General features: G+C 38.6%; 1 protein-coding gene across 3 annotated transcripts; it reads right to left on the reverse strand.

Moving 5' to 3' along the window:
* Positions 1-564: 564 nt before the first annotated feature.
* Positions 565-27,577, reverse strand: GPR180 (G protein-coupled receptor 180). Of its 3 annotated transcripts, none has more exons than XM_048072686.2 (9): positions 27,389-27,577; positions 25,048-25,206; positions 21,617-21,811; positions 17,470-17,650; positions 17,224-17,273; positions 13,355-13,512; positions 6,800-7,033; positions 6,407-6,484; positions 565-4,727 (listed from the first exon to the last, which is right to left on the reverse strand). In XM_048072686.2, the coding sequence occupies exons 1-9, from the start codon at positions 27,522-27,524 to the stop codon at positions 4,569-4,571; spliced, it is 1,350 nt and encodes a 449-aa protein (XP_047928643.2). In that variant the 5' UTR covers positions 27,525-27,577; the 3' UTR covers positions 565-4,568. The 3 variants fall into 3 exon arrangements, with proteins under 3 accessions (XP_047928643.2, XP_066843020.1, XP_066843029.1); XM_066986919.1 differs by having other exon boundaries at positions 6,842-7,033; positions 27,389-27,574; XM_066986928.1 differs by lacking the exon at positions 27,389-27,577 and adding an exon at positions 27,041-27,280.
* Between the last annotated feature and the right edge of the window lie 17 nt (positions 27,578-27,594).

Below are 27,594 nucleotides of genomic sequence, written 5' to 3' on the forward strand. Positions count from 1 at the left end.
TGCTGCTGCTACAGGCCGAGTTTTCTATCGGTTTAACTCCTCGACTCCATCTCGCTTAAGCTGCGAGGTGACAGCCAGTGCCACTGCAAGGGAAGCGACAGCAGCACACAGCCGGGGGACAGGGACACTCTTTTTGGCAGCAAACAACCCAAATTAGCTGCAATGTCAAACCACACCCTCAGGTCTCTGATGGCTAGGGAGACCAAAGGCATGGTGGAGAGGGCAAAGGAGAGACAGGAAAAGCGTGAAATCAAAACAGACCAAGGATAAAGAGAATACGCATACTAGATGCAAAGTAGGGGCTGGACTGTGAGTGTTGATCGTGGGAACAGATGGAGAGATAGAGAGAGAAATGACACCCATTACGCTCAAAATCATATGTGCGAGAGAGAGGGGAAAGGGGAGGAACAGAGAGTGTGCGGTGGGAGAGGTGGGATTCTGACAGACAGCAAAAGGACCTGTAGAAAAGAATGGTTTAAGAAAAATTAGAATCAAAACTTACTGTTCACTAGAAAATCACAGCCTAGTTGCGTTTCAGTGTGGATAAAGAATGATCCTTTGAAAAACAGCTTAATATTTTCTTTTAATGTTTGACATTTGCAAGGATCACCTGCCCCTTGTACATTGCATAGTCACACAAAAAGAGTTACAAGGTACAACATAATAATCGGTTTTAGCCAGCCCAGCCAACACTTATAGCAATCTGTTAAAAGTGTCGAGTAGAGGCATGGCATCACACAGAATAAACCAGAACCAAATCGGATCAAAGAGTCTTCCAGTTCTGTAGAGGACGGAGATGCAAACAAAAAGATTTTGATACCTCTGTGGCTCTCCATTAGCACTGGAACCAGAAAGGAATATTTATTAGGTCTGACTACAAATGTTTGTCTTGTGTGGGAGGTCTTACTATAGTAATATGTATTAGAAACTTGATATTTTTCCAATCAAGCCTTTCCACTTTCATTTACATATATTTAATTGTAAATATTCATTTTTCCTACCTGAAGCACTTTAAATAAAAGTACAATCAACATACCCTACACGGAATGGGAGCGAATAGCTTAGGGGATGAGCTCGAGCATTGTTCCAACCTCTACATCACTGGTTCCAATCCAGCCCGGGTCGGGAGCCATGCAAGATTACCACTCCTCGCAGCGTGTGGGGGGTCTCGTAGGCTGAATTGCTGATCTCACTCTCATTCCTTCTGAACAACGATCCTCCCCCCAACCAATAAATCAGAATTGACACTAACTGGCATCTGTGCCAGTAGAAAAGGCGATGACTGGCAAGGAAACGTCCTCTCATGCGTTGAAGTGAATTTCTTCAGAGCACAAACAACTTCGGTTTGCAATCTTGTCAATGTATACTTATCTTTTCCAAGCACCGAAACTCACAGACAATGGAATTAGTATACCCTCTATCTGCAACTTTATTTAAAACAGAACCACGCGATGCACAAAAACTAACATGTACGAAGCTGCCATTCAACCCCAGCTAAATAGTTGTGCTCAGCACGGTCAGCAGCTGGTAGCGCTGCCTTTACATGCAACGTGTTTCTCTCTCTTTGCAGCGGGCGAGGTGGCAGGGAGTCTGCAAGCTGGCTACAGCCCTCCCGCTGAGAGCTCCCTGGGTCCGCGGCCGCTTTCAGCTGGCACAAAACCATGCCATTTACGCGCTGGGGCTACGGGCATGCTAAAGGAGTGCTTTTGTCCACTGCTGTCATCTGGTGTGTAGCTGAGGTGGGTGCATCATGAGTTGCTCAGATCAGCCAGAGCTGCAGTTTGGCGACACAAAACTTTTTTTTTTTTTTTTTGTATGTGTGTGTGTGTGATGGAAAGCACGTTTTAGAAAAAAGAGAAACTTTTTCAGGCAGGATGCACTTACTGAAGACAACTAAAAGAAGCCTGGAAGCTATTCTCCTAAGACGAGGTTATGAAACCAAAACGGTTAAATGGGTCAATATGTGAATAAGCATGAAAAAAACCCACAAGGTTTTATCAATTGGTCTCGTTAAAAATGTAAGTTAGGAAGCAGGGAGAATTTCACATATTCAAACTATTCTTCGGGCAGTAATCTTCAAGCCAGAATATAGGAAAGCAAGAAGTTTTGTAAATAGGTCATATTTGAAGACTCCAGCCACCCCACCCCCGTGGATATCATGTACCGAATTAACTGACATCTTGAATATTACCACAGTCATACTGACCTACTGCTACAGCATGCATTAGTGATTTAATAACGTAACATCGGTGGATGTTGGTCATGAAAGAACGCTAACAGACCCGAGCAGAAATGCATGTCCGTAGTACAGCTTACCATGAGAAAGTGATACTTAATTGCTACAGTTACATTAATAGTAAAATCAAAATTTTATTTTCAAATCATTGGATTCAATGCCAGACTAAGAGGATAATGTTACCTGTTGACTTACGGGGCAATCTGGAAAAGATTAAGAGACAACATCTGATGCTTTATATTTATACCCAGATGAACTATGAATTCTGAATTCATTTTATGAATTGTTGTAGGGTATACTTAAAAGGTGAAATTAAGATATCATTTACCTTAACACTGACAGACTGAAGTCAGAAGGACTACAGGAAGTAAGAAAGTACTTCTGGAGAATAAAATAAATAGAGTGCCTATTCTGAAAGTCACATGCAATTTTTCTGCATAGGTTAAAACTTTTATCATGACAGATCATAAACTATAAAGTAGCTCTTGTGTCTATCAGAAAATTCTATTTTATGTGTGAATTTCATGTCTTATACATGAGGACAGATAGAACTCTTCTACTGCATTATTGGAGACTTATCAAAAACAGGATGCTTTTTTCTTGAGAAGATGAAAAGTACAGAGATAAGCAGGGAAATAAAGACTGAAGTTTTAACCAATAATATTTTTGTGTGGTTATCAGAGGAATGTAATAATTAATCTTTTAATCACTCTGAAGATTGTGTGAAATCATAATATCTCATCTTTTCCAGCCTCAACCTGCCATTCTTGATCTGAATTACAAACAATAAGAAAGGAGATGATTTAATGAGCAACTCTGTCATGTTGCCATTTTGCCTTAGTCAAAGGCAAATGTCTACTTTCACCTCTAAACTGAAATGGAATAGACTTATGTTTCAACTATGCTCACAGCTGAGGCAAACATGAATGGAAAAGTTAGGGCTATTTTAAAGCTAGAACCCTGGTGTCTTCACATTTTCAAAGAGGCGTAATTAAATACATACTATTAAGAAGAAGCAAACATCTGTTTACTAGAAAATAAAATCGGTGTTGTGAAGAAACACACTTGTACGGCGAGAAATCTAAAATATGAAAAATAATAAAGTAAATCCCAAAAGAACAATTGCAGTCACAATGGTAATAGGTATGTTCTTATTACGAAGGAAAAAATGTCAGCACGATTTCATCATACTCAATAAATAGGCACTTCAATAAAGTATATATTTACACTGGCTTTCTGAATGCTAGGGCATCACAAAGTAGTATGGCTTTATTACAATGGATGGAAGATGGCAACTACTTAGAACCCAGTGCCAACATGGATTATAACAAATCCAGTGAGTATTTTGTTTTTCAATTATTCATAGAAAATTTAATCCTGATTAAGTATCCTTGGGCAGGAATTCATGGGTAGTTGATGACTGAAACCAACATTTATTTGAAATGCTTCTGTTAATTTAATCTGTGTATATGGCTTAATTATGATTGAATCCTCAATGTAAGAGAAATGAATTATATCAGGATTAAAATTCTAGTACCACATCACCCATTCCATTTTCTTTGCCCTTTTTTTTGTGAGCCTGCTGTTTTAATTACCTTTATTTTGCTATATCTTCTAAGCCTCAAATATTGTTTAGAACTTTACTGGGTGAAATTTTTAGTTACATTTATTTCAAAAAAAAAGAAAACATAAACTCTATTTCCATTCCCATTAAAATTCTAACCAATATGAACAGTAAATGCAAAAAATGCTTTTCTTTTACACCAATACTAAAGAAAAATTTCCCACGGTTAGTTGTAAACATTTATACACGTTCTTAGTGGACTCTCCTTCTTTTGTTTCCCCTTCTTTTATCCCTATACATAAAATGTATTTTTTTCTAAAGCACAAAAATAAAAGAACTTGTATTCGTCGTTATGCATCACACCAATTTCACAACTGGCCTATTTCAGACTTGTTTGAGCTTGTCGACATTTTAAGAACTGCATTTTATAAGACCTTCAAACTTAGTATTGATATAAAGTAGGGATATTTTTTGTGGCTGTGAATGGGAGAGAAAAGAATTATTGTACTTTTCTGTGACATAGCTCAGCACCACATGCTACCCACGAACCATCTTCAGGAAATCATTCAAATTATGGATTTTTCCCACTCAACAATACTTGTAACAGATTAATCTAAGGACTGTGTCAGACCAAAGGTCTGTGAAGTGCTCTGATATTACCAACCAGCTTTCCAGTGAAACCGATGTATCACATACCTGTGACAAAAATACCTGTATATTTGGGTCATTATTGCACATTTATTACATAACGTATTCTTCCTAAACATCTCAGAAGTGATGTCGATTTTTATGTCCAGAGGATACTGTTAGTGGCAATGTCACTGATGATAGTGAAGACACTTCCCAATATAGACTATGAGAAAGAAAAAGTCTGTAGAGGATAACCATGGAGATGCACTGACAGAGGATAACACCTATGGTAATAATCTAAAGACAAAAAACAGAAGAAGGGAAAAAAGTAAGTGAAAACCAAACGCAAATACATTTCTACCAGCACACTATATAAGTGCTTGAAGTTTAACTTTAAACCTTTTAATGCTGCTGCAGTTACAAAAGATTTGAATGTGAACTTCAGGTCCAGGATTCACGCTCTCACACCTGGATGTTTTTGAATCTGTAGATAGCCCCGGGCAAGTCACATAACCCCTTCTGGCAGTCTCTGTTCTGGGGAATTTCAGGCTTGCAATTCACCACCCATGCAGTTCCACAAGCAGAGGTGATGTTTAGATATTCTATTCTTACAACAAACAGAGAGGAATAAAAAAAAAAAAAGCCTGAAAACACTTTACACTAGCACAGTCATGGAGCTGTGATGGTAGTCATTTATCAGTCTCACTTAGACCTCTTTTCAGAGCAAGTCTCTTGATCTGTAAGAGTTGTATAAGGCAGTTCTTATCAAACCCATAAAGGTAACTATTGTTTCTGAGCAAGCAGAAGTCTAAATTGAGGTACAGAGAGTCTTTTCAAATACATGTTTTTCTTCCACAAATATGGTATTCATTGATCACGCATTCCTTTATTATATTTAAATGCATTTAAATAACGAAAAACACAGCTAAATTATCATAATGTAGGAACTGGAGTTGCACATCATGGTTAAACTTTCTTAAAATGCAAGAGCAGAGCAAATGTAACCTCCCTTCAAACTCAAACTCTCAAAATATTGCAAAATTTCCCATACTGATCCCAATTCTAAAGATTGCCCATCCCACCCCAATGATATTTTCATGAATAAACTACTAACAAAGAGACTTTTTGTTGTTCTAAAGGAGCTTTATTTTTCCTCCCAAGATTAATTCTTTACCAAAAAAATAAAAAATAAATCTAACACGGTATTTCAGGTATTATATTTTTTAGTAGAATGTTTTTCCCCCCTCACGTATTCCCCACACAAATAAAAGCTTATTTTTTTTCTGAAAATATTTGCATACAAATGCACAGATGGTTATAACCATAAAGAAAAGCAGCAAACTCTACCCTGGAATGAAGTAGTCAATCACCCGAGAATAGACGTGCACTTTATCTGAACATGGCAGGCTCCACACACTAGTTCTCTAGTTCCCAATATGTTTAAGCAACCGAGAAACCCAGTGAGTCCACTTTTGTTTTTAACTGTTTAGAGCTTACAAACCAAACTACACATTTGGATAGATCTCTTAATCTAAAGAATACAGTTCAGCTACAGGTTCCCTGACCTATTTAGCCACATAAAGCTTTTAAATGCTGAAGACTAAAAAGCAAACAAAAAAAAATCCACTGATTTATCTTTCTACTAGCTTTGTTAAAAGAATCCCCAAGGTGTTTTTAATTAAAAAGCAAACAAGCAAACAATAAAACAAAACACCCCCTCCACATTTTCCTTTGACTTAACTATCTCCCCACCCCCCCTTAGTCTAGAAATGATTACCCTTAGATGATTCAAACCCAGTATGCCTTTGTAAAATATGACTCACATTAGCATCAATAAGAGCTGTGTGACTAAGACTTTTCAAGTTGCTTTGGGGTCATAAGATTAACAGCCTAAGAGCATGAGTTTGCTAACAAACACTGAACATGAAGAACAACTACTATTCAAATTCCATCTCTTTTATCTTGCCTGTACATACCTTTTCTCTTTGATATTCTCTGAATATTACAGAAACGGTTGCAAGACATGGGTGGCACAAAAACCAGAGAATGCAGGCCTGAAAGAGAAGAAGAGTATAAGTTATAAAATAACTATACGCCAACTAAGAAGAAAGAGATGACAGTTAGAGGAACCGCATTTACATTTCTGTCTTTTTTATGAATCCATTGTTTAATTTTCAATCAACAGAGTGAAAACCACACAATGAAAGGTGGGATTTCTGTTTAAAAAAGCTCTATACTCCTTGTCAAATTAAAATGACTACTCAGAGTATGATGACAGAGTGCAATTTAATCAAATCAGTCACTTAAATATTAACTTTCATATGGAGGAAAACAGTTTAGAGCTTCAGTCGACTGCGTGCCACAATTACTTTTACAGCAAAAGGAATCGGCTTCCATGATGTAACCCATACTTTGGCAAAGGTGATATAGAACTCCCTTTTCAGCGTGCTTCTCTCCACTGTGATGATCTGGTAAAGACCAGCAGCCAGCGACAAAGCTAGGCAAACTCTGAGGCCAATAAGCAGTCCACTTGCTAAGCCATGGTGTGAATGGTAGCTGTGGTGATTAGTATCTTCAAATTGTTCCCAAATTAATAAAAGGCTCTGGAAAAGAACAACAACAGCAATGTACATTTAGAAAAAACAAGGTTACATTAAATGCCAATTAACCTTCCCATGACAGATCAAATTATCAGCACAACTGTTCATGGTCTGTTCGTTGGAGACTGCCATGTTACAGAAAATAACCCACAACCTAGGCTGAGTTGCTGCTTTGGCACTACCTATTACTCCAAATGTGACTGGCAGGAACAGGGTTTCATTTCTTGCATTCCGTAACTTTTAGAAAGTTTGACAAGTTAAAGTTTCCTCTCATTTGGGTAGAAGGAATGCACCATTTTAGCATAAGTTCCAAAATAATCATGTAGTTAAACAGGCAGCCTACTCAGCAGGAAGCCCACTGAAACGATTCCACAAAGCTACAGGGAGGCGTCTCCTTCCACTTGGGATCCACAACCTGTAAAGCTTGTTTCAAAGGCAGGCGACTACGCCTTTTCTTTCAAAATCCTAACAGGATTCACTTTTCCTTTTAAAGATGGGGAAGTAAGAGGGTGGTGCTGCTGCCCCTTTTATACAATAGCCTAAGGGCTAAAGCATTCACCCAGGTTGAACTTAGATCTCCCACAATTCCCGTCTTTGCCTAAAGGATATCCAACTCACATCTCCCACCTCCTTGGAGAGAGCCCTAGCTGCCAGGCTATAGGCTGTACTTGGGTGGGCCACTCTCCACCTCTTCTATTGAAGCCGTGCCATCGTGGAGAAAAGAATTCAGAATCAGCTAGGTCAGAAACTGTGAGCGAGCCTGACTCTGCAAGCAACTGGCTTGGAAACCTCCTAGGGACTACGAAAGGCAGCGTCACAGGTTCCAAATGCTGTTGCAACACCTGGACAAGCACTCCAGCCAACAGATAATACACAGAAGATCGTAATCCTCCTTAACTCCCAGAAAAATCGCATCGTCTCCAATTGCTGTAGAATTCAGTGCTGCAGGAGGACTGTGAAAAAGAGTATTGACAAATTTTCTAAAGAAAAACAGACTAAGAAATGCCTATTTTCTGAGTCTTAGTTGAATAGAAAGCTGGCGCCTACTTGTAGAGTTGCATGAAAGTGGGGTCTTGCGAATAAAACCTTTTCAAGAGTTTGGGATTGTTAACATTACAAATTAGAATACTCATAAAGTTTTGACTCCCAGAAGCATGTAGCAGATGAGTGGCATTTTTAGAACTGAATATACACTGGAATCCAGTCCACCTACTGCAGACATCTAACTTGCACTTAGGTTTCAGGTGTCTAATAAAGCAGGCTTTCTGAAGAAAGGTAGTCAAATTTGATTTATATGGGCAAGGTAGCGCTAAAGGCCTTCAGAAGGAGACATTGTACGCCTCAATTTAGAAATCTAAATTAGTCAGATTCCTTTCTGAGCAAATCCAAAGGCTCTCTAATTACATTAATATCATAAAGACAGAAAGGTCACTGATATAAACTTTTTTTTAAATGTGTAATCCACTTGTGCATTCCAAAGGTGGGTGTCCATGAGTCTCATCAGTTGAGACTAGATTTTTTTTCACTCAGAATATCCTTTGAGAGTACTCTCTCACTTTTTCCTTCACTTACTTGAGCCATGACACAGTGAGCACGACTGCTGCCACTTCAGTTACTTCTCAACCCCATGGATTGAAAATGGAAAGATGGAAGAGAGAGAAGTGTGAAGCACACATCCCGAACGTCATGGATTAGTAGTAGACCATCCAGCCAATGTTCTTCAAACACTGCTTCCATAACGCTCTGTTTCTGGGCAACTCCAAGCAAACACCTTACAACGATCAAATTACTTGACTGAGAATCCTCTCAAAGACTAGGACTGAAATAAGACTAAACAACTCCTGAAACCTTGAGATAGAGCACAGTGTTTGGTGAAGTTGTGGCTAAAGCACTAGTTTTGGTCTAAAAGTGAAGAATACCCAGCACAGAGGCTATTTCAGTTCAGGTAGAATGTGCCCAGGCAACAACAAGGGTTCTACCAATTGCAAAATCACTGCATTTGTCTACAGAGCATTTTCTTTTTTGTAATTTATGCATGGGAAGAGGCAGTCTTTAACATTCCTGGACTGGACATACACTCTCTGAGAATATTTCAAAAAAAAAAAAAAAGCATAGATTCTTCCTGAGACTAGCATGAAGCTGGGGCTAAAGAGATACAAACTGACAGAAATGAAGGTCTGATACCACTTAAAGAAGAAATTTTAGGTAGATGCAGGGTTACCTCAACCTTAAAGAACAGAGCCATGAGGGTTTGAATTTTTCTTAACCTACCACCACAAGTAACAGCAAGAAAGGAAGCCACTTTCATGAGAAGATGACAAAGAGCTGGAGTAAAGGAATCATGAGAACAAAGTCCAAATCGTAATGAGAAAATAGCGTCTGACAGCATGGTATGCGCTGGACTAGCCCTTTAAATAATGTAAATTGTGCAAACAACCCAGAAATCAGTTGAATAAAGACTGTGTAGTGACAGCAACATAAGATCACACAAGTCCAGCTTCCTCCAGCTTCACTAGGTTACTACAATAAGCAGAAGGCAGAATCATCAGAGGCAGAAATGGACCTGCCAGTGCAACACATGAGAAACCTGGAGAAGGTGAACATGGGTCACCGCTCTCCCTATGAGCTGGAACTGTTCTCACTCACTGGAGAAAAGCAGTATTCTATAAAATCGGAATCTGTGCCATGGAGTGTTTCTAGGTTACAACAGATTAGGCAATATGTTCTCAGTGAAGGGAGAGCTCTCACCGACAAACTTGTTCTTGAAGTCAAAATCTCGTTGGTTGGCCATGCCTGAGGAATTGAGGTCATTGAACCCTGACGTCCCTCACCTTATCCACAGAAAGGCACACATCTACTCACTTAGCTGCGATATCAGGAGTAAGATGAAAGAACACCCAGACACCAACAGGCTCAAGCGGAAATTGGACACATTTTTTTTGTTACCATTGAGCAGAACTACAGTTCAGCTCTGGGAAGAAATCAGGGTGAATATCCTAATTGTTATCCAGCAGAACAACTCTTGCTCAGGCTGTCTGCGAAAGAACTGGATGAGCTGGGTAGGTGCACAACTGAAGAGCTGACTCACACTAGCTATGTCCAACATTAAAGTCCAACTGCTTCTTTGTTAAATAAAGTAGAATGACCATCTCCTTGTTTACATAATGCACTGTTCGAAATGCCTGACAGCACCTGTACATAGTTCTGACTTATCTTGGTCATCCAGTGGACACCACTGCCCAGTCCTGGTCTCCCTCAAGCTGCTGGGAAGACTGTTTGCTCCGGTCATCATCTCGATCTTCCAGTTATACAAGTTGGACCTCCACATCTGCACAATGAAGAACCAGACAGTTGTCTCTTTTGTCAGAAGGAAACAATTACGGTAGAACCCCTTCTCCTCCTTGCTATGCCAACACTGACTGCATGGCAAGATAACATATCAATCTCCAGCAAGAGCAGGTTCACATGGGACTGATCATCACAGAGAGATAAGGGGAAGGGGGAAGCAAAAGGGAAATTAAAAGTGGCAGCAAGGCAAGGCAGATGAACTAGCTGCTTCAAACCCTATCTAGCACTTGGGTATCCGGTGTCATGAACTTCAGCACACTAAAACATGTTTCAGATCTGAGGTCAGAGGCAGAGTTCATTCTGAGCACACCTTTCGGGACATAGCTAAGAACCCCCGTGAAGCATGGCTTCTTGTGCATTAAGATTCTGCGATCATTTTGCGATCAATTAAGATTTCTGTGATCATTTTGATCACAGCCCTGAAAGCTGAAACTGTTCGGTTCTATGTGATAGGAAAGGCTTGTCATCAGCAAAAAGTTTTGAACAAGGTTTGCGCCTCAGCAGCAAAAGTGGAATCTTTAATGAATACAGAGTGGCCTGGGAATCTTTTGTTCTGAGGATGAACAAACACACACACACACACAAAGAACAAGTTAACCCAAGGGGAGACAATAAATGGCAGGCTTGTCCCTCCCTTTGAGATGCTACCTCTTCATAGCCACAATGACCACAAGAGATTTGCTGGCTAGGTGGCAATGTCCACCCCTACACTGATGGCAACCAGTAAACACAGCCCAGGAAATTGCTGGTGTTTGTGAAAGAACAAAAGGAAAGAATTAATACCGCCAATAAAAATAGGAAAAAAAAAAAAGGGCAAGTAATGCTGAGTAATTTGAAGTAACTGCAGAAAAGCAGAGTCAGATAGTTTGCCAGTCAAAAATGCATGTAAGTTCAGGAATAAAATGGTTTCCCAGGCTGTCTACTTGCTTTGCCTCCCTGGTGATGAGATGAGGGCAGGTACTGTAGAACATCAATAAAAGTAACATGGTTCAATCTCTATCTGCTGCTTTAAGGTAACGCAGGTGGTTTCCAGCACCCTCCACAACAATCCTGAGAACATCGCTGATGACCCACGTAAGTCTGTCCAGCCTCTGAATGGGGAGAAGCTACCTCTCCCATAAGAATTTCTGGGGAAGAGCAGGTTGGAAAGGAGGTTGTTCTAGGTTTTTATCATTAAAAGTGCTCATTGTCTGCCCTGTTACAGCAGGTCTGATACCCACATCAATCTAGACCAGTGAACAATAGACTAATTCAGAGAATGAAATCTTGGGGCCACCACCTTTGATGGGGCCCGGGATCTGTTCCCCTGAGCTCAACAATCAAATCTGCTATTAAGGAGAAGAAAACTAGCAGAAATTTATTGGTACTGAACTGTGTGATGGAAAACACCCTCTCCAGAAAGGCTAAGGATACTCTTGGTGTTGGGGAAACTTTGCTGGAGACAGCAGACAGTGAGATGGCCTGCAGAACCACCCAGGCAATGACATACTCTGACATCCATACTCTGTTCCTACAAGGCTCCTCCCAAACGTGATGTTCCCGACGGTACTGAGAAGGGAGATGTGGTAGAGATGTTCCGTCATGGTGAAAAATAAGGCAGCCAACTTTGTACCAATCCTCCAGTGGTGCTCAAATAGCCAATGTAAATATATCATGGACCAGTACTGGAAGCAGAATATATATATGATGCCTGTCCCATTTTTTATCACAGCTAAAAAAAGATCAAGATGATGATACTGAGTGCCCTTTCTATGTATAGTAAAAAGGAAACAACAACAAAAAAACTTTCCAGTCTCAAGTGACAGAGCACTAACACACCCATATGCATGTTCTAGTGGAGAAGCATGAATAAAATTAAATACTTTAGAAGTCTTCTTTACTACCAGCATGTAAAATTTCTGGTGCTAGACGGGTGTCAAAGTAAGGTGGAATGAACCTATCTTTAAATTTCAACAGTCCCATTGACCTTAATAGGCTTTGGTTTATATTCTTAATTAGCAAGAATACTGTCAGCTCCCAGCTACTCTTAATGTTTTAGCAGTCCACTTATTTAGTTTGGAAGCAACACTAATTACAGACATTACTCAAATGGCACAAACTCTTTAGTATAATCTCTTCCTCATTACTGTCTCCAGTTTCTCCCTGTTCTTCTCATTCTCAGTGGCTTTCAAATCCTCTTGTCTTTATGCTGTGATTTAAAAACATTTGTTTACAAAAGACACCACCAGGGTTGGATGATTTCCATTACAATTTACTTTTAAGTTACTGGTTTACTTGACTTTCTAATTTATATTAATAGAAAATATTTGAATGAAATTATGTGTCAGACCATTTGTATATTTGCAGGAACAATTCTGCACATGAACCTTTCAAGAATTGCCTTTTATTGATTGAAAAGACCATTACACATTCGGTTTGAGTGGTTCTAAGAAAAGGACAGAGTCTCAACTTTTTTTGGTGACAGGAAGATTGCTGTGAGAATTTCTCTCTCATCCTTCCTCCCATGCTGCTTGTCGTCAACCCCAATGTTGTAGTTCACAAACTCCCACTTGTACTGACTACAGCTATTTATAGGATGACACTACAAATCAGATTGGTAAAAAGATTGTGCTGAAATATCTCCTTTTTATTTTATTTTTCTCCCATTCAATCTAGATCATTCCACTGATCTTGTTTACAGTATAATACTATGAACAACTGGCACAACCTGGAGTTTGGAAAACTGTGGGAACTTCTTAAGTGGTTTTACTGCTGAACGAAAACATACTGTGGAGCTACACCTTAAATTGTCAAAGTAAAGAGGAGGTGTTGTTACCTATTAGACATACGGGGTGCACATTATGCTGTGGGTTTTTTTTTTTTTCCCCAGTCTTGATACTCCCTCCCTCATAAAATATTGAAATTAGTTGGTTCACAGTTCTGTCATACTTAATAGCAGCTGTATATTTCAGTATAAGAATGAATATAAATACAAACCTGTGTAACAACAACTACTACAGCAATGCCAGTAGATGCTGGAGTGGAATCCCATTGAAGAGGTCTGCTATGAGATTTCTTCATTCTGCCTATTGTCCAACCCATGCACAGACTCAACAATAAATATAGCATTTGTATCTGAGAGACTATGTCACACACTATTGAAAACAAAAGGAAAATATATAGGGTCACAACAGAAAAAAAAATATATATTTTTTTCTACAACCAAAAGAAACATTCTATATACCTGCAAATACAGAACAAACATTTATGCCTTGGTATCACCTTTATTCATGATCTTCACAGTTTGACTAGCTGATGTTGCTTTGCTAGAAAATATGGATTCTTTGACCATTTTTAAATGACTAAAGCTTTCCTCTCCTTATGCTGCAGTTCTGCAATGACATGGGCAGAGTGCCACATCCTTCCAAATCCCACTCCTGTTGTGTCAAAGAAGTCTAGGCTCAGGAGTCCACCTGCATAAATAGACTTATAAATGCCGCATGACTAAAATCATATGTATGTTAATCACACTGCAAATATGAAACATGATGAAATGAACTCCTTTCTTCATTCCACAAAACTTTTGTTCAAAAATCAGACAGTGGCATTGTACTTTAAATTAATTGCGTTTTGTCTTAAGGATAGAGTAGCTTGCAATAGAAAACACAAATATTTAGGACAAATTCCACACTCAGATACTTAAAGGAGAAAACGTAATGACTAACCCTAGCACAAACTTCATTTGGAGCAATAATCTGTCTGTATTTCATTTCGTTAAATGCAAACTCCCTTTGCCTCGTTTCACTGTGTCCATTCTTTTGGCTCTGTTTGGGAACAATTAACACATACTCCATGAAGTTACATTCTCAATCAGCGTCTCAAACTTGTGTTTGAAGCTGTATCCGAATAAAGAACACTTCAAGCTAGAATATATTAAAATCTTTATTTTTCAACCTTGCTGAAATACTACTGACATTAGAAAGAACTGAAGATTTCTTTTGGAGTGTTGTTAGCTTTAGAATCAAGTTTCTGGCTGAAGCTTATTGAAAGATTTTGAAGTTGCTGCATGGACTTGAGTGTAAACTGGCTCACTGTACTAATGCAGCAGAGACGTATAAGCAGCTTGAGAAATTACTTCTCACATTATGTAAACTTCGAATTTGTTACAGAAATTAGAGATGGGCACTACATGCTTTTTTTGTTCACTTGATTAATATTTTAGTTCATTTAGATTTGTTCTGTACTTGACGTTTCCACTTACATTATCAGATATAAGAAAAATACTTCTACATCACAAAAGTAAAGCTTCTATTTTTATGAAACAACTGGAATGTATTAACAAATAAACGTACTTCCACATTTACTAGAAATATTGCAATACAAAATGCTGCTCCTGTACAGAAATTAATACACACACAAGGGATGTGTATCAAATGAAGATCAGCTACTGTATTTCCCTGATGGTCAGCAGTACTAGCAAAATATGGATATAAAACAGATTTAAACATATTACTCATGGGATACATTTGGTACTCTCATGCTTTATATAGTTACATACTTAAAACATATTCAGGCACCTTTGTCATTTAGGAAATGTCAAGAGCTTTTAGTAAATACAGACTTTAATAAAATGAACTGGCACTGTTTTGTGACAAAATGATCTTGGAATTATTTTACAGTGCCAGCTGTACTAGGCACAGTACTCCCTGGAAAAAACTTTTGCAAGCTCAAGGCATGCCAAACCAGTGTCACAAATCCAAGCTAGAGAAGTAACTGAACAAATCTGGATACTCCAGAGAGCATTCATTCACTCATTTTATTTTCTGTCACTCCTTAAGATAACCTTCCCTGTAAGTTATAGCCAGACATCATCTCTCAGTCATGCCTTGCATACAGACGTTGCTCTGCTTAAGCGTGGCAACAAAGCAAGTGGATTCCCAGACAAAATGGTGTAAGGCAAATTTTCAGTACAGGTTTTAGTCTTTAGTACCACATATATCTTGCTTAAAAGCAAGAAGAGGCTTTACGGTGGAGCAAAATTTTGAAAACGACAATTTTATGATATCCAGGATCAGTGTAAGGCCACATGCTACTGAACTGGTATCAAATTTATCTGATTTCACCATATATATATACACATATATTTATATATACACTTATAAAGCACCTATCACCATATTGATAAACGTTCTTTGGAACCACTCTGATGGCAGGGGTAGAATAGGAGTTGGCCTGAACATCTTTTTCAGCTGTTCAACAGATACATTATTATTTGACTTTTCACATTTCGATCTTATCAGAAGTTAAAGCATCACTATTTGAGATGTTTTTGTATGCCAGAATTATTCATGTGATTTATGTGATTATATGATTGACTTAGGTGGTAAATTCAACTTAGTGTCAGGTTTTCATATATGGAAAAGATTAAATAACGGTGGAAAAAGAATAATTGCTCAATGTAGTATCTGGACAGGTTTCCAGAAGAAATTCTGGCCCCACTGAAGTTAATGAAAATTTTATCATTTAACTAGGATTTCTGATCCTATGCAGGAAAAATGGTAGCACTTTCCACTTCCATGCTATACTTGGTATCAGCTGTCCTTCAGAGCTGCAATTGACACTGAAGCTTTCCACAATTCCTTCTGCTTTCTTGCTGTTTAGGGAACCACAGATTTTAAAAACAATGGGAAACTCTTTTAGCTGAATCACTCAAATTCATATATTGATCAAAAATACTAATTTATTCTTAGTAACCTTTGTTTAAAGCAAATAATAGTGTGGTTTTCACCACAATACATACACAGAAAATCTAAGATGCGGCTATTTTCTCTGAAGTTCTGGTTGTGTAGTTAACACTGGATTTCTCAGCAGGGAGGAGTTATGACTACCTCCATATTCTCCACTTAATTTCATTTCAGAAGATCAGAAGACAAGAGGGAAAATTTATTAACGCAGTTGCTGGAAAGGCTGCAAAGACTTGCTAACTCAAACGTTTAAAACAAGAAGGAGTGTCAATTACTGTGGTGCCAAGTGCCATCAAGAGGCTGTTAATTCCAACTGCAAGTTTCTAGACGAACTCCATGAAGGGAAGTATTTTTCTATATAGGTTGCTACTCTCCAATGCTATCGCACTATCAGAGTACTACTTTCTTGAGGTGCTTCAAAAGCCCAATCAAAAAGGCAATGTATTAGCTTAGAAACGATCATCCAATGCCTCAAATGTAAATTATGTGAAAGAGGAAAAAAAAAAAAAAAGGCAACAAAGCAACATTAGATCCTGAAGAATCCAGCAAGAATAAACTAGTGCATTTTGGCATTTTAGGTATGGATGTTATAAGAATTCAGTTTCAATGAGAGCTCAGAATATCTATACAGAGTGGAGAAGAGTACTTGGGCAACATCGATTTTTTACATAAGCATTTTTGCATCACTTGTGCTGTAAAACACTTTTTCATTATAATCCACATTAAATTTGCAAATAAAATGACATACTCCTTAAAATGTGATAAAGTTTCCCAAAAAGCTTCAGCACTCTAGATCATGCAAACTCCATGAAACTCTTCGACATACTGAAAAAGTTTTACTCACGTGATAGGTATGTATTTAAGTATTTGTAGGACGGAATATTAAGACAATAAAATCCTTTAAAAAATCCTAAACAATGTAACAATTATAGAGCTTTAAATACATTTATTATAAGCATCTGGATTAAATCCTGTTTTTCAGAAGAGTAACTTAGAGTATTTCATGTTAAAAATCCAGTGATATGGTGCAAGATAATAATACAGTCCAAAAAGACCATTCATTAGTGCATCATACAGATTAATGTGTAGGAGTACATAAAAACAGCAGACAAGCATACTCACATTCTGCCACAGTTCCCATAAAAGGTGCTCCTATTCCATCCTTAGAATAACTGACAAAAGAATAGAAGATGATCTTTTTAAGTGAGTCTTAAATTTGCATTCTCTAAGTACATTTAGGCAATGATGTAGATCTAAAAAGTTTGTCCTATCTTTTGTCACAATCTGCACATGAAAGACCATGTACTGATCTTTAAAATAGCACATCCTTCTAGTCTTAAGATTGAAAGCAAATATAAGCAGAGATACCTTGAGAAATGGAGGTAGTTGGCAAAAGCTGAACCAGCCTGCAACAACAATGCAATTGACAGCACCTTTAGTACAGTATGCATAGGTCCACGCTTCTTAATTGTTTGCCATAGGGACTGTGCATATATGCAAGCAGTTACGAAGTATGCTAGAACAAGCAGGAAAAAGAATTCATGTAATCCTGTGGGGGGAAAAAAAAAAAAAAGCTCAGTTTTTATGAAGAAAGACTTATTACTAGTAGTAAATAACTAAAAGCAAGATATGTTATTTATATAATCACTAGGGAATTCTAAGTAATTGTCAAGCAAAAGTGATAGTAAAGTGAAAATATGTAAATCCTAGCCTATTTTATCCAAGAAAGTCAGTGACTTCTTCAGACAGCTGACTGTCATTATCACTAACAAAGTATTTTTTATTCAACAATACTTTTTCTGAGTGTAGGAGAGATTCTGTTCAAATACATATTGGCATATAGTTTCTTGATAAACAGAAAATAATTGTAGCCCATTTGATCAGACACATTTATTAGATGACTCATTTTTAACTATTTCTTTTTTTTTTTGCTTCAATTTTTGAAGGCACAGTCTGAGACGAGAGAAACCCTGGACCGTCCTATCTACTTAACCACTGGGTGTCACTCTTCCTCCACATAAAGCAACTATTCCAAGAAACACAGTTGACCAAGATTGAAAACTTTCAGAAAAAGAAAAATAGCACAGGGAAAATGAAGTGGACTTTTTTTTTTTTTGCGCCAATCTAAAAAAAGTGCAAATTTTTTGATATTTACAAAACTGAAGTAGTCTGATTTTCAGTCTAGCAGGAGTTTCGTAACATGCTTCCCTGAAAACCTGGATCCTGATTTTTTTTTTCCTGTTGTCTGGAAACAGAAAAGCTACCAGAGGGTGAAAAAGCCAGTAAGCAAAAACGGGTAAACAGAAGTTTTGCACTGAAAACTTCTGTTTTCCTTCTCCAGCCTTCTTTGAAACTACGTGGTGCCCACAGAATCAGATTTTGCTTCCGGCAAAGCAACTCTGCTAAAAACTTTCAATCAGCTCCAACCAGAGACAAGAAATAGAACAATTAAACATATTTCAATATTTATGTTGAAGAACTTTAGAACTAGATGAGTTCTGAGAAGCTGCTAGTAATATAACTTCTACGACTTGGACATACTGTATGTATATACGGTGAAATGGTAAATAAAGTCTATAAGGTAATATAATTCATGACTGAGAAAAAACCCCACACATTTTAGATCAAGTCTCTTATTCTTCCTTTCACTTGTTATCTGTCTGCTACAGACGACACCCACTGAGGTTGGCAAGGATTCTGTAGGTATGTTATTTTTCACCACAATGATTAGGTATACCTCAAAAATTCTTTAGAAAAAAAGAAGTTTATTAAAACATGTTTTCACTAAGACAGCTAGGATAGAAAGCTCTTTGCCAGAAAAGAGAAACTGTGAATGATTGGCTTGACAGCAAAAGGATTTGAGAGAAACCTGCACTGAAATATAACTAATAAATAAATAAAAAGCAACAAAAGTTATTTTCAACTTTTTTTTTTTTTTTTTATAGCTTCCTGACTTCTAAATCACCTAGGGCTGGGGAGAGACTCTTGGGGACAAGAGCATGTTTTATTGGAGGGTTCGGTTAATTACTTCTGGAGTAAGACATTTTCTTCAGAAAAGTTAACGAAGTTAAATAAGAAACGTAAGTGTAAAATGATCTTATCAGTAGGGTATTGGACATTGTCTTCAGCACCTCTGCTTTTTACATTTTTTTCAGATCCCAGGGCAGATTTAGATTAGACATCAGGAAGACATTCTTCACTATGGTTGTGGTGAGGCACTGGCACAGGTTGCCCAGAGAAGCTGTGGATGCCCCATCCCTGGAGGTGCTCAAGGCCAGGCTGGATGGGGCTTTGGGCAGCCTGGTCTGGTGGGAGGTGTCCCTGCCCATGGCAGGGGGGTTGGAACTAGATCTTTAAGGTTCAACCCAAATGATTCTCAGATTCTATGACACAGAAAATAAAACATATGTATGTTAATTTCAAGTACCTAACTTCAAAATTCTGTTTACCTGGCCAGCTGCCTTTAGAAATGCTAGATTCCACTACCAGTGGAATCTATGTCTTATGTAAAAAACCCTACCATATAAAACGATAGAAGACTACCTGCTAGGGACTGGAAACCAGGCCTCCTTCACTCTCAAGGCAAAGGTCCTAATCTGAAGGTTACGGGTTTGAGTTCTTTACTATTCTTTCCTTATAGTCCACTTAATTTTTGAGAACTCTTCGTGGCAGTGGCACAACTTTATTAACTGAAGTGAAAGGTGACCTAGCTGGAACCATCTGTAATTATGCAGTTTTTAGTCCCCTCAAAGAAAAAAAAAAAACAAACCTAACCAATCAATCAATCAAACACAAAACAAAACAAAAATCCACCAAGAAATGAACCTGGATCTCTTCTCTGACATGCTAATGTTCTAAGCCGCATACTTTCAGGGGAAAAAGGACAAAAATTATTCCCTAGAGATGCATGAGAGAGAGAGAGAAGAAATCCTCCTCAGTTCTTTGAAAAGTAGACATAGGCAAGTCTTTTCAGGACTCGTAACAGTGTTGCTGGTTTTCATTCTGAATTAACAAAGGTGTTTATTTGCAACCATGGAAGACATAGCATGTACATCTCAACCTATTTACTCCATGGTGGCTCTAAATACCTGCACCCAACTCATTTACACAGAATCACAGAATGGCTGAGGCTGGAAAGGACCTCTGGAGATCCTCTGGTCTAACCCCCTGTCCAGCAGGGTCACCAACGTTACATTGCACAGGATCGCACCCAGGCAGCTTTTGAGTATCTCCTGAGAAGGAGACTTCTAGAAGATTTAGACATCTCCTTGCTCAGCATGCAAGCTTTTCAGAGTTCTGCTTCACAGTGCTCAGAGACTTCATAAAAAATTAGTTCAGAGCTGAGATGTCTCCCTAGGAGGTCTGTACACCACTTAAAGGCCACATGGTATCTTACAGGGTGTTGTTTTTCAATTTAGCAAAAGAATGCTAGTGGTACTTTTGAGAGTAAGTGAATTAACTTTGAATTCACATCTGGATACAAAATTCACTAAATAAAAACTACAAACAATGTTTGCAGAGTAAGAAGCTGATTAAGAAGTTAAAGAGCTTGATCAATCTATAGCTCTTGAAAAACATGCAATTAACAGTGCTATTTCCTTATAGATTGCTCTCAATGTTTCAGTGTGAAGATTTTCCTCCCTTCCTAAAGGAAGCCGCCTTAGTTCCCTCTACATTCTCCTGAGACTAAGAATGACAACAGAGCACACAATTTTCAGCACTACAGGTAGGCTAGATCTGGGTACACAGGCTAAATCTGTATATGAACACAGGCTAAACATATTCTTCCCATTCAACAGACTAAGTCAGTGTCACGTGGACTCTGCCTCCCAGAGCAGCAAAGCTAAGCACTGCAACAAAGCACACATCGGGTTGATTTGAACGACCAAATTGTCATAAAAATTGATATACACATTTCTTCAGCTGCTGTCTTGAGTCACTTCTAAAAGTTTTTTTTTTCTTTGCACGTGTAGAGATTTGAATTTGCATTTCTTCAATAAAAAATTTGGACTGCCAATCATCTCATCCAGTCTGCAGCTTGTGAATAATGTACTTGGAAAGACCCAGACAGTGAACTGAAGTTGTACTGGCAAGATGTTTACGTCGCACATGAACTCATATTGCACAGAATCAAATTTTACAAATTTCATCTAAGGAATTCCACAAATTAAAGAAATTTGTTAAAATCAGGTATTCAATTTACAATCAATTGGAAGCTTACAATTTCTATAGGGAAACAACAACTATCAGCAAAGATATGAACACAATTTTTCCTTGTTTACTACATTTGCCATTAGGCAAGTTTTGGCAAGTCACTCTAGAGAAAGGGAAGGATTTTTCTGTAATGCCAGGAAATGAATCAAAGTTTACTCTTCTTTGAGAAAGTCGAATTTAAAGTAAGAGACTCTGCTATTCATTCCCCAGTGTCATGTTTTTGCAAGCACAGTAGGTACCAATTGGTTTGGCTGATCAGATCCTTAATTTATTAATCTAATTTTAAGAAAAAAAATCTTACCAGATTCCCCTGCGCTAAAGTGATCTAATGGATTCCCTTCTGCATCTGGGTTTAGTAAGACCATTTCAAACTGAATATCCTCGGTTTCAGAATAATTCTCTTCGCAGGTAAACTTGTCTACATAAAACACATACCATGTTTCCGGATAGGGAATCTGGGACACTGTCAGATTTTGCTCTGTGTGGTTCACAGTCACTTTGGAAGAAAACAAACAAACAAAATGAGTAGATACTTGTTTAGCTTGTTTTTAGAAAACTCATCTTCGAATAAAGATAAAATTTAAACATACATCATCATTTACAGATTATAAACTACAAACAGTACTAAACAGTCTTTGTTTTGAAAGCAAACCACAACACCCGAGAGCAGACTTCCATCCTCGGCTGAGGTTTCAAGTAGGTGCAGCCAGGCGTTGGTGAGGTTGCGCACCGTATTCCTTTTCTCAGCTTTTGGGTTTGCTGGGACGGCTCCATTCCACCAGAAGCCACTAACTGCAAATAGTGCACACCATGTTTAGTGTATTTCCATCCTCTTGTACAGTATCACTGGGACTCTAGCTATTTTGTATTCACCAACAGACACTTATTCAGTATGAAAAATACATTTGTGAAATTTACTCTGCTCAATTTTCAAAGACATTTAGAGCATAGAACATATAGAGCCACATGCAAAATTTGTAAAATTGGTGTGCATGCCTTAAAGGTACATATTTTACAGCAACTTCACATATTTTTACAGCATCTTCCCCAAACTGACATAGACAATTTCAATTGACACTCGAGTATTGAGACCATTGTCTGAAAAAAAAAAAAAAAATCATATTTCAAATCAATTTTGTTTAAAACCAACTATGTAGGACTGAAAAGTTTCATCTTACTTCTGATATTACCACTATTTTTCCTATAAGCAACTGTTAACCAATACATAATCTCTCCAAAGTAAACATTTGCTGCAAATGAAGTTTGTGGCTCTGTACGTTTGAGTGAGACTACAAGAACTGTACACTGACTACTGAATTAACTAATCAGTGTAACAGTGATCATTGCTAATCCGCTTAACCATAAATGAAAGCCATTTCTATAGTAGAAATAATAATACAATTACTGGACTGTTGATGAATTTGTTTGAATAGTTTATAAGATGACAGGGGCTAAAGACAAGGAAAGAGAAAAAGTTTGTAAGGATTCTTCAAAACAAGCTGCTTTTATGCAAAGTTTTTTTCCATAAGAAAAAGCTGCAAACATATTCACAAAACAATCCTTAGCAAACTCATTATCCTTAAACCTTTTTCGACGAAATTTAGAACTAATTTCTAACTTGAAGCCTACCTGCAAAAAACATTTATGCAATTTAAGTAAACTTGTTTCAAGTTCAAGGAGTTATTTTCTGTTCTCTGAAAGCATGAACTGATAATCAACAGTTGAATCCAGCAGGAAACAGATGACGCGTCCCTCTGCAGCAACTGTCATTAAATACTCATTTGGACAACACATGAAGCAGACCAAAAAAAAAAAAAAATTCTGAAAAAGGCCGTTGCTTTGTGGAACACATGCTTAATACTGGGTACATTTCAGAGCTGTGTATCTTACTAAGCAAATATACAAAACGAAGCAGCTCCCTTCAAAAATGCAACCTTTGTAAAAAGGCAAATTAAGGATTTCATATGCTGCTTAATTAAAAAGAAAGTTAGATGGGAGTTGAAAAGGGTGGCTCTACTCTCCATCTGTACTCTCAGCTGAGATCTGGTACAGCCTTATTTGCATCGAGACTAGAGATCACACAGTATGTTTAATCAGTTTTCCATCAAATCTGCAAGCTAACTCACAGGATATGAAGTAAGCTAAAATAAAAATGTAATTGATTTTGCCCAAGATCAGCAAACAGATCCAACTCACCCTGCGGTCATGTGATTCCTACACACAGTAGAAAACAGCGAATACATTGCTGGGACAGACAGGACTGAAGGACCAACTGCTGGTCTTTTCAGCAGCACTTCATGCTTAGCTCAGCTCAAGTGTAAGGGAACTACATCCTTAGAAGTGACATCTGTATAAGATTTCGTAATGGCAATGCTCCAGGACATCAATTAGTTACTCTAGGGATTCTGGCTGCACAGAGGAAATATATTTAAAAGAGAAGCTGCATTCACTTAAGATTATTAAATTTAATTTCTCAAAGGAAAAATCATGCTTTAAATAGGCTTTGTAATATTATGATCAACAAATGGTGCAAAAATTGTTTTTGTATGTTTGTCCACCAGTTACATAAATGAAAACTTCAGCATTCCACTTTCTTGTGCATTTAGGTAGGTACTCAAATTAAGCATTATCCTGATTAGCACATATTTAATATTAAAATGTGTCTAACGTTTTGTACATCAAAGTTCGAGAGTTTGTGCTATCACACAAATGAAAATACTTTAATTTTGTTTTCTTGTCTTTGAAAAATGTAATTTTCCATGGAATTGAGAACAGTAGCCTCCTGACAAATAAGAGGTGTTCCTCCATAAACAAAAGACAAGAGGATAATCTATACACTCTGTCCCGGTGTAATTATAAATCCCAGTATTTATGACATTTAAATGGGAGATTCAGTGATGAATATCAAATTACAAAATGAAAGAGTGAAAGAACATTAAATGATGATATAGGCAAGTTGTAAAATAAGGCAGCATTACTCAGACAAATTAATTTTTGAAGATGACCTTACAGACAGAAATGAAAACAAAAGTAATGATCATGATGTTGTGAAAGAGGAAGAAGAAAAAAAGAACAGAGGAAAAAGGTTTTACTCTTTTACTGTGTATTTGGGCTATATACTCCCATCTTACAGGCATTCACTTCAGAGTTTTAGAAGTAACTACAGCAGGCTTCAATGGTTGGCCTCTGGTTTTTTTTCATTCTATTGCAAGGAAAGTGATAATTCAAACTGTGTATCTGACTTTCTCAACAATTTACATATTCTAACTACTTCAGTTTCATCTTACTACAGTATTCTTTGCACATTTTAACATAATCTTTTTAAGGAAAAGTTTGAGGTTTATATATAAAAAAAAAAGACTTTTACTCCAAGTAGAATTATAGGAAGTCTCTGTATAGAATGAGTAAATGAAAACTTCAACCAAACGTGGATCTTTGAGTTGCGTGCAAACGGGAGCACCAGACTAGAACCTGACGTTCAACTGTTTGCACTGAAGTCATTGTTTGTCAAGGACTGTTCGTCTTTCACTGATATGCTAAATCACAACTTGCAAACAAAGTCTTCTGAAATGATGCAAACAAAGCAATTGCATTCCGTGTATCTGTTTTTAATTACAGAAGGTTGAAGTCCTGCTTTTACTTAAGTTGATGCAAAGTCCAAATTCACTGAAACACTGGGGTTCTAAACACACACTTAACTTAATTCATAAGGAGAGGAAAGCAGTAACTCACTTGTCAGTTGAGCTTTAGAGAATTTCTCTGTACAGCTGTGGTCTTGGATACTGTTCTGCAGCTTCAGCCATTCCTGTGCTTGAAACAGGTGAAGTCTAGCTTCTTTTGTCACAGCTACTGCTACGTTGTTGATTCTGACACACAGAACAGCATGGTCACCTTGATATTTAAAAAATAAAATCAACTACTCTGCCTTGATGACAGTTACACAAACAAAAAGCTAACACAGCAGAGATTTTTAGTAAGTAACACCACTTTAAAAAGCTTCACTTTGTTTCTAAAACTTTTACCACTACTTTCCATAAACGTCTGTAAGCTTTCACAAACAATTTCTATTCATCTCAGTAATACAAAATTGCATGCACAATTCTCTATAATGATACCTGCACAAACTTTCAACACAATCCAGATATCATTAACTTTCTCTACTTCAAAGTCCCACCTCCCCTTTTTTTTTAAAAAAAAATCCAGATAATCTTTTTTTTTTCCTTCATCCCATCTCTATTTTTATACACTTCCATGGCACGATCACAAGCATCATAGAGTAGCTCTCGAGTCTAATACCAGAAGAACTGGAGTAAATGGATCTTCATGTTATTGACTGATTAGAGCTAAAACACTTGATTATCAAACAAATTGATACAAACATATTCACAAAGACAACCAAACTTCAAGAGTGCTCTCTACTGTGTCAGTCTACCTATAGGCCGCATCTTGGCACAGTGAAATAATTTAGCCACTTTAGAACTTGCTCATTTGACATTACTTATTTTGTGTAGCAGTTCTATGAACCTCAAAGTCATTCTGAGAAATTCTTTCATTAGATATTGCTAGGGACTTCTTTAATGTAACAGTATCCTAAATAAAAATACAGGACTTAACAGAGAAGAAAAAAAAAACAATCAGCACTGCAAGAGTCCAAATTTACTCCAATTTAAGCAAGTTTGGTATGTCTTTTAAACTGTCAGAGCAACCTTCTTTCCCACCTAACCCAGGCAACACCTGGATGTGCAGCTGGACTATACTATCAGCTTCAAATAAGCTCTGCCAGGAAGGTTTGCCTATTAAGAGCAAGATAGCAGTTCTACAATAAAACCCCCCAAAAGGTTATCTCCTGGGATCTGTAAAATGTTATATGGACAACAGTTTACCTAAGACACTAATAAAAGACTTTGAAAAACAGCACGTTCTATAAAATCTCCCATGGCTTCAATGAGATCCCCCAAAATGAATAGTTGTAAATATCCATATAGAAGTAGGAATATTTCTAAGGAAGGATGTAACATCAACTCACATAATAAATTATAACTGAACAACTAAAATCTTCATCTTGAGTCTTAATTACCCCCCTCTGCTCTGTCCTTGCGAGGCCCCACATGGAGTACTGTGTCCAGGTATGGAGCCCCCAGCAGAAAAAGGACGTGGGTCCAGAGGAGGGCCACAAGGATGCTCAGCGGGCTGGAGCACCTCTCCTATGGAGAAAGGCTGAGGGAGCTGGGGGTGTTCAGCCTGGAGAAGAGAAGGCTCCGGGGGGACCTAGCGGCAACCTTTCAGTACTTGGAGGAGACTTATAAAAAAGATAGAGGGCAACTATTTACTCAATCACATATTGACAGGACGAGGGGGAATGGTTTTAAACTAAAAGGGGAGCGATTTAGATCAGAGGTTAGAAGGAAATTCTTCACTCAGAGGGTGGTGAGGCCCTGGCACAGGGTGCCCAGAGAAGCTGTGGATGCCCCATCCCTGGAGGTGCTCAAGGCCAGGCTGGATGGGGCTTTGGGCAGCCTGGTCTGGTGGGAGGTGTCCCTGCCCGTGGCAGGGGGCTGGGACTGGGTGTTTAAGGTCCCTTCCAACCCAGGCCATTCTATGATTTTCTCAGATTTATGCACCGCATTTGTTCTTTTGAGCTATTTAAGAGTACTTCTACGTTTATCTTCTAGGACACTGATAACGAACCGCTCCCAAATCACTCCGCGAGCAGTCCCCACCCCACCTCTCTCCCTCTCCTCGTCCAGCGTTGAAAGGTCGCGCCGCAACCCTCCTCGCCTCTGACTCTCCCCTCACCCCAGCGCCTTTCCTCCCGCAAGCACCCATCCCCCGGCCTGGGGGGCTGCCCGCGTAACCGCCACAAGCGGTACATTCACGGCAGGTTTCCGAGCAGCCCGCACAACCACTTTGCCACGAAAGGAAGGAAAGAAACTGCCGAAGCCACCGAAACACCCAGCGACGCGCACCACCCCAACGCCTCTAACGGCCCTAACGGCCCTAACGGCCGCTCGCCTCCGACGTGGCGCCGCCCCCCCTCTCAGCCCTCCCCCCATACACCCTTAGGGGCTCCTACCGTGGAACTGGAAGCGCGCCAGGGGCCGCCAGGGCTGCAGGCGGGCGGCGGCGCTGACGAAGCCGCCCCGCAGCGTCTTGCCCCAGGCGCAGCCCCAGCAGCAGGCGCACAGCGCCCACAGCACCCGCCACCGCATCGCCCCGGCCCGTCACGTGGCCTCCCCCCAGCCGCCGCGCGGCCGCGCCCTCCCTCCTCCGTCCCCGCCC

The sequence above is a fragment of the Anser cygnoides genome, chromosome 1 (genome assembly GCF_040182565.1).
Source record: "Anser cygnoides isolate HZ-2024a breed goose chromosome 1, Taihu_goose_T2T_genome, whole genome shotgun sequence".
Taxonomy (NCBI): Eukaryota; Metazoa; Chordata; class Aves; order Anseriformes; family Anatidae; genus Anser; species Anser cygnoides.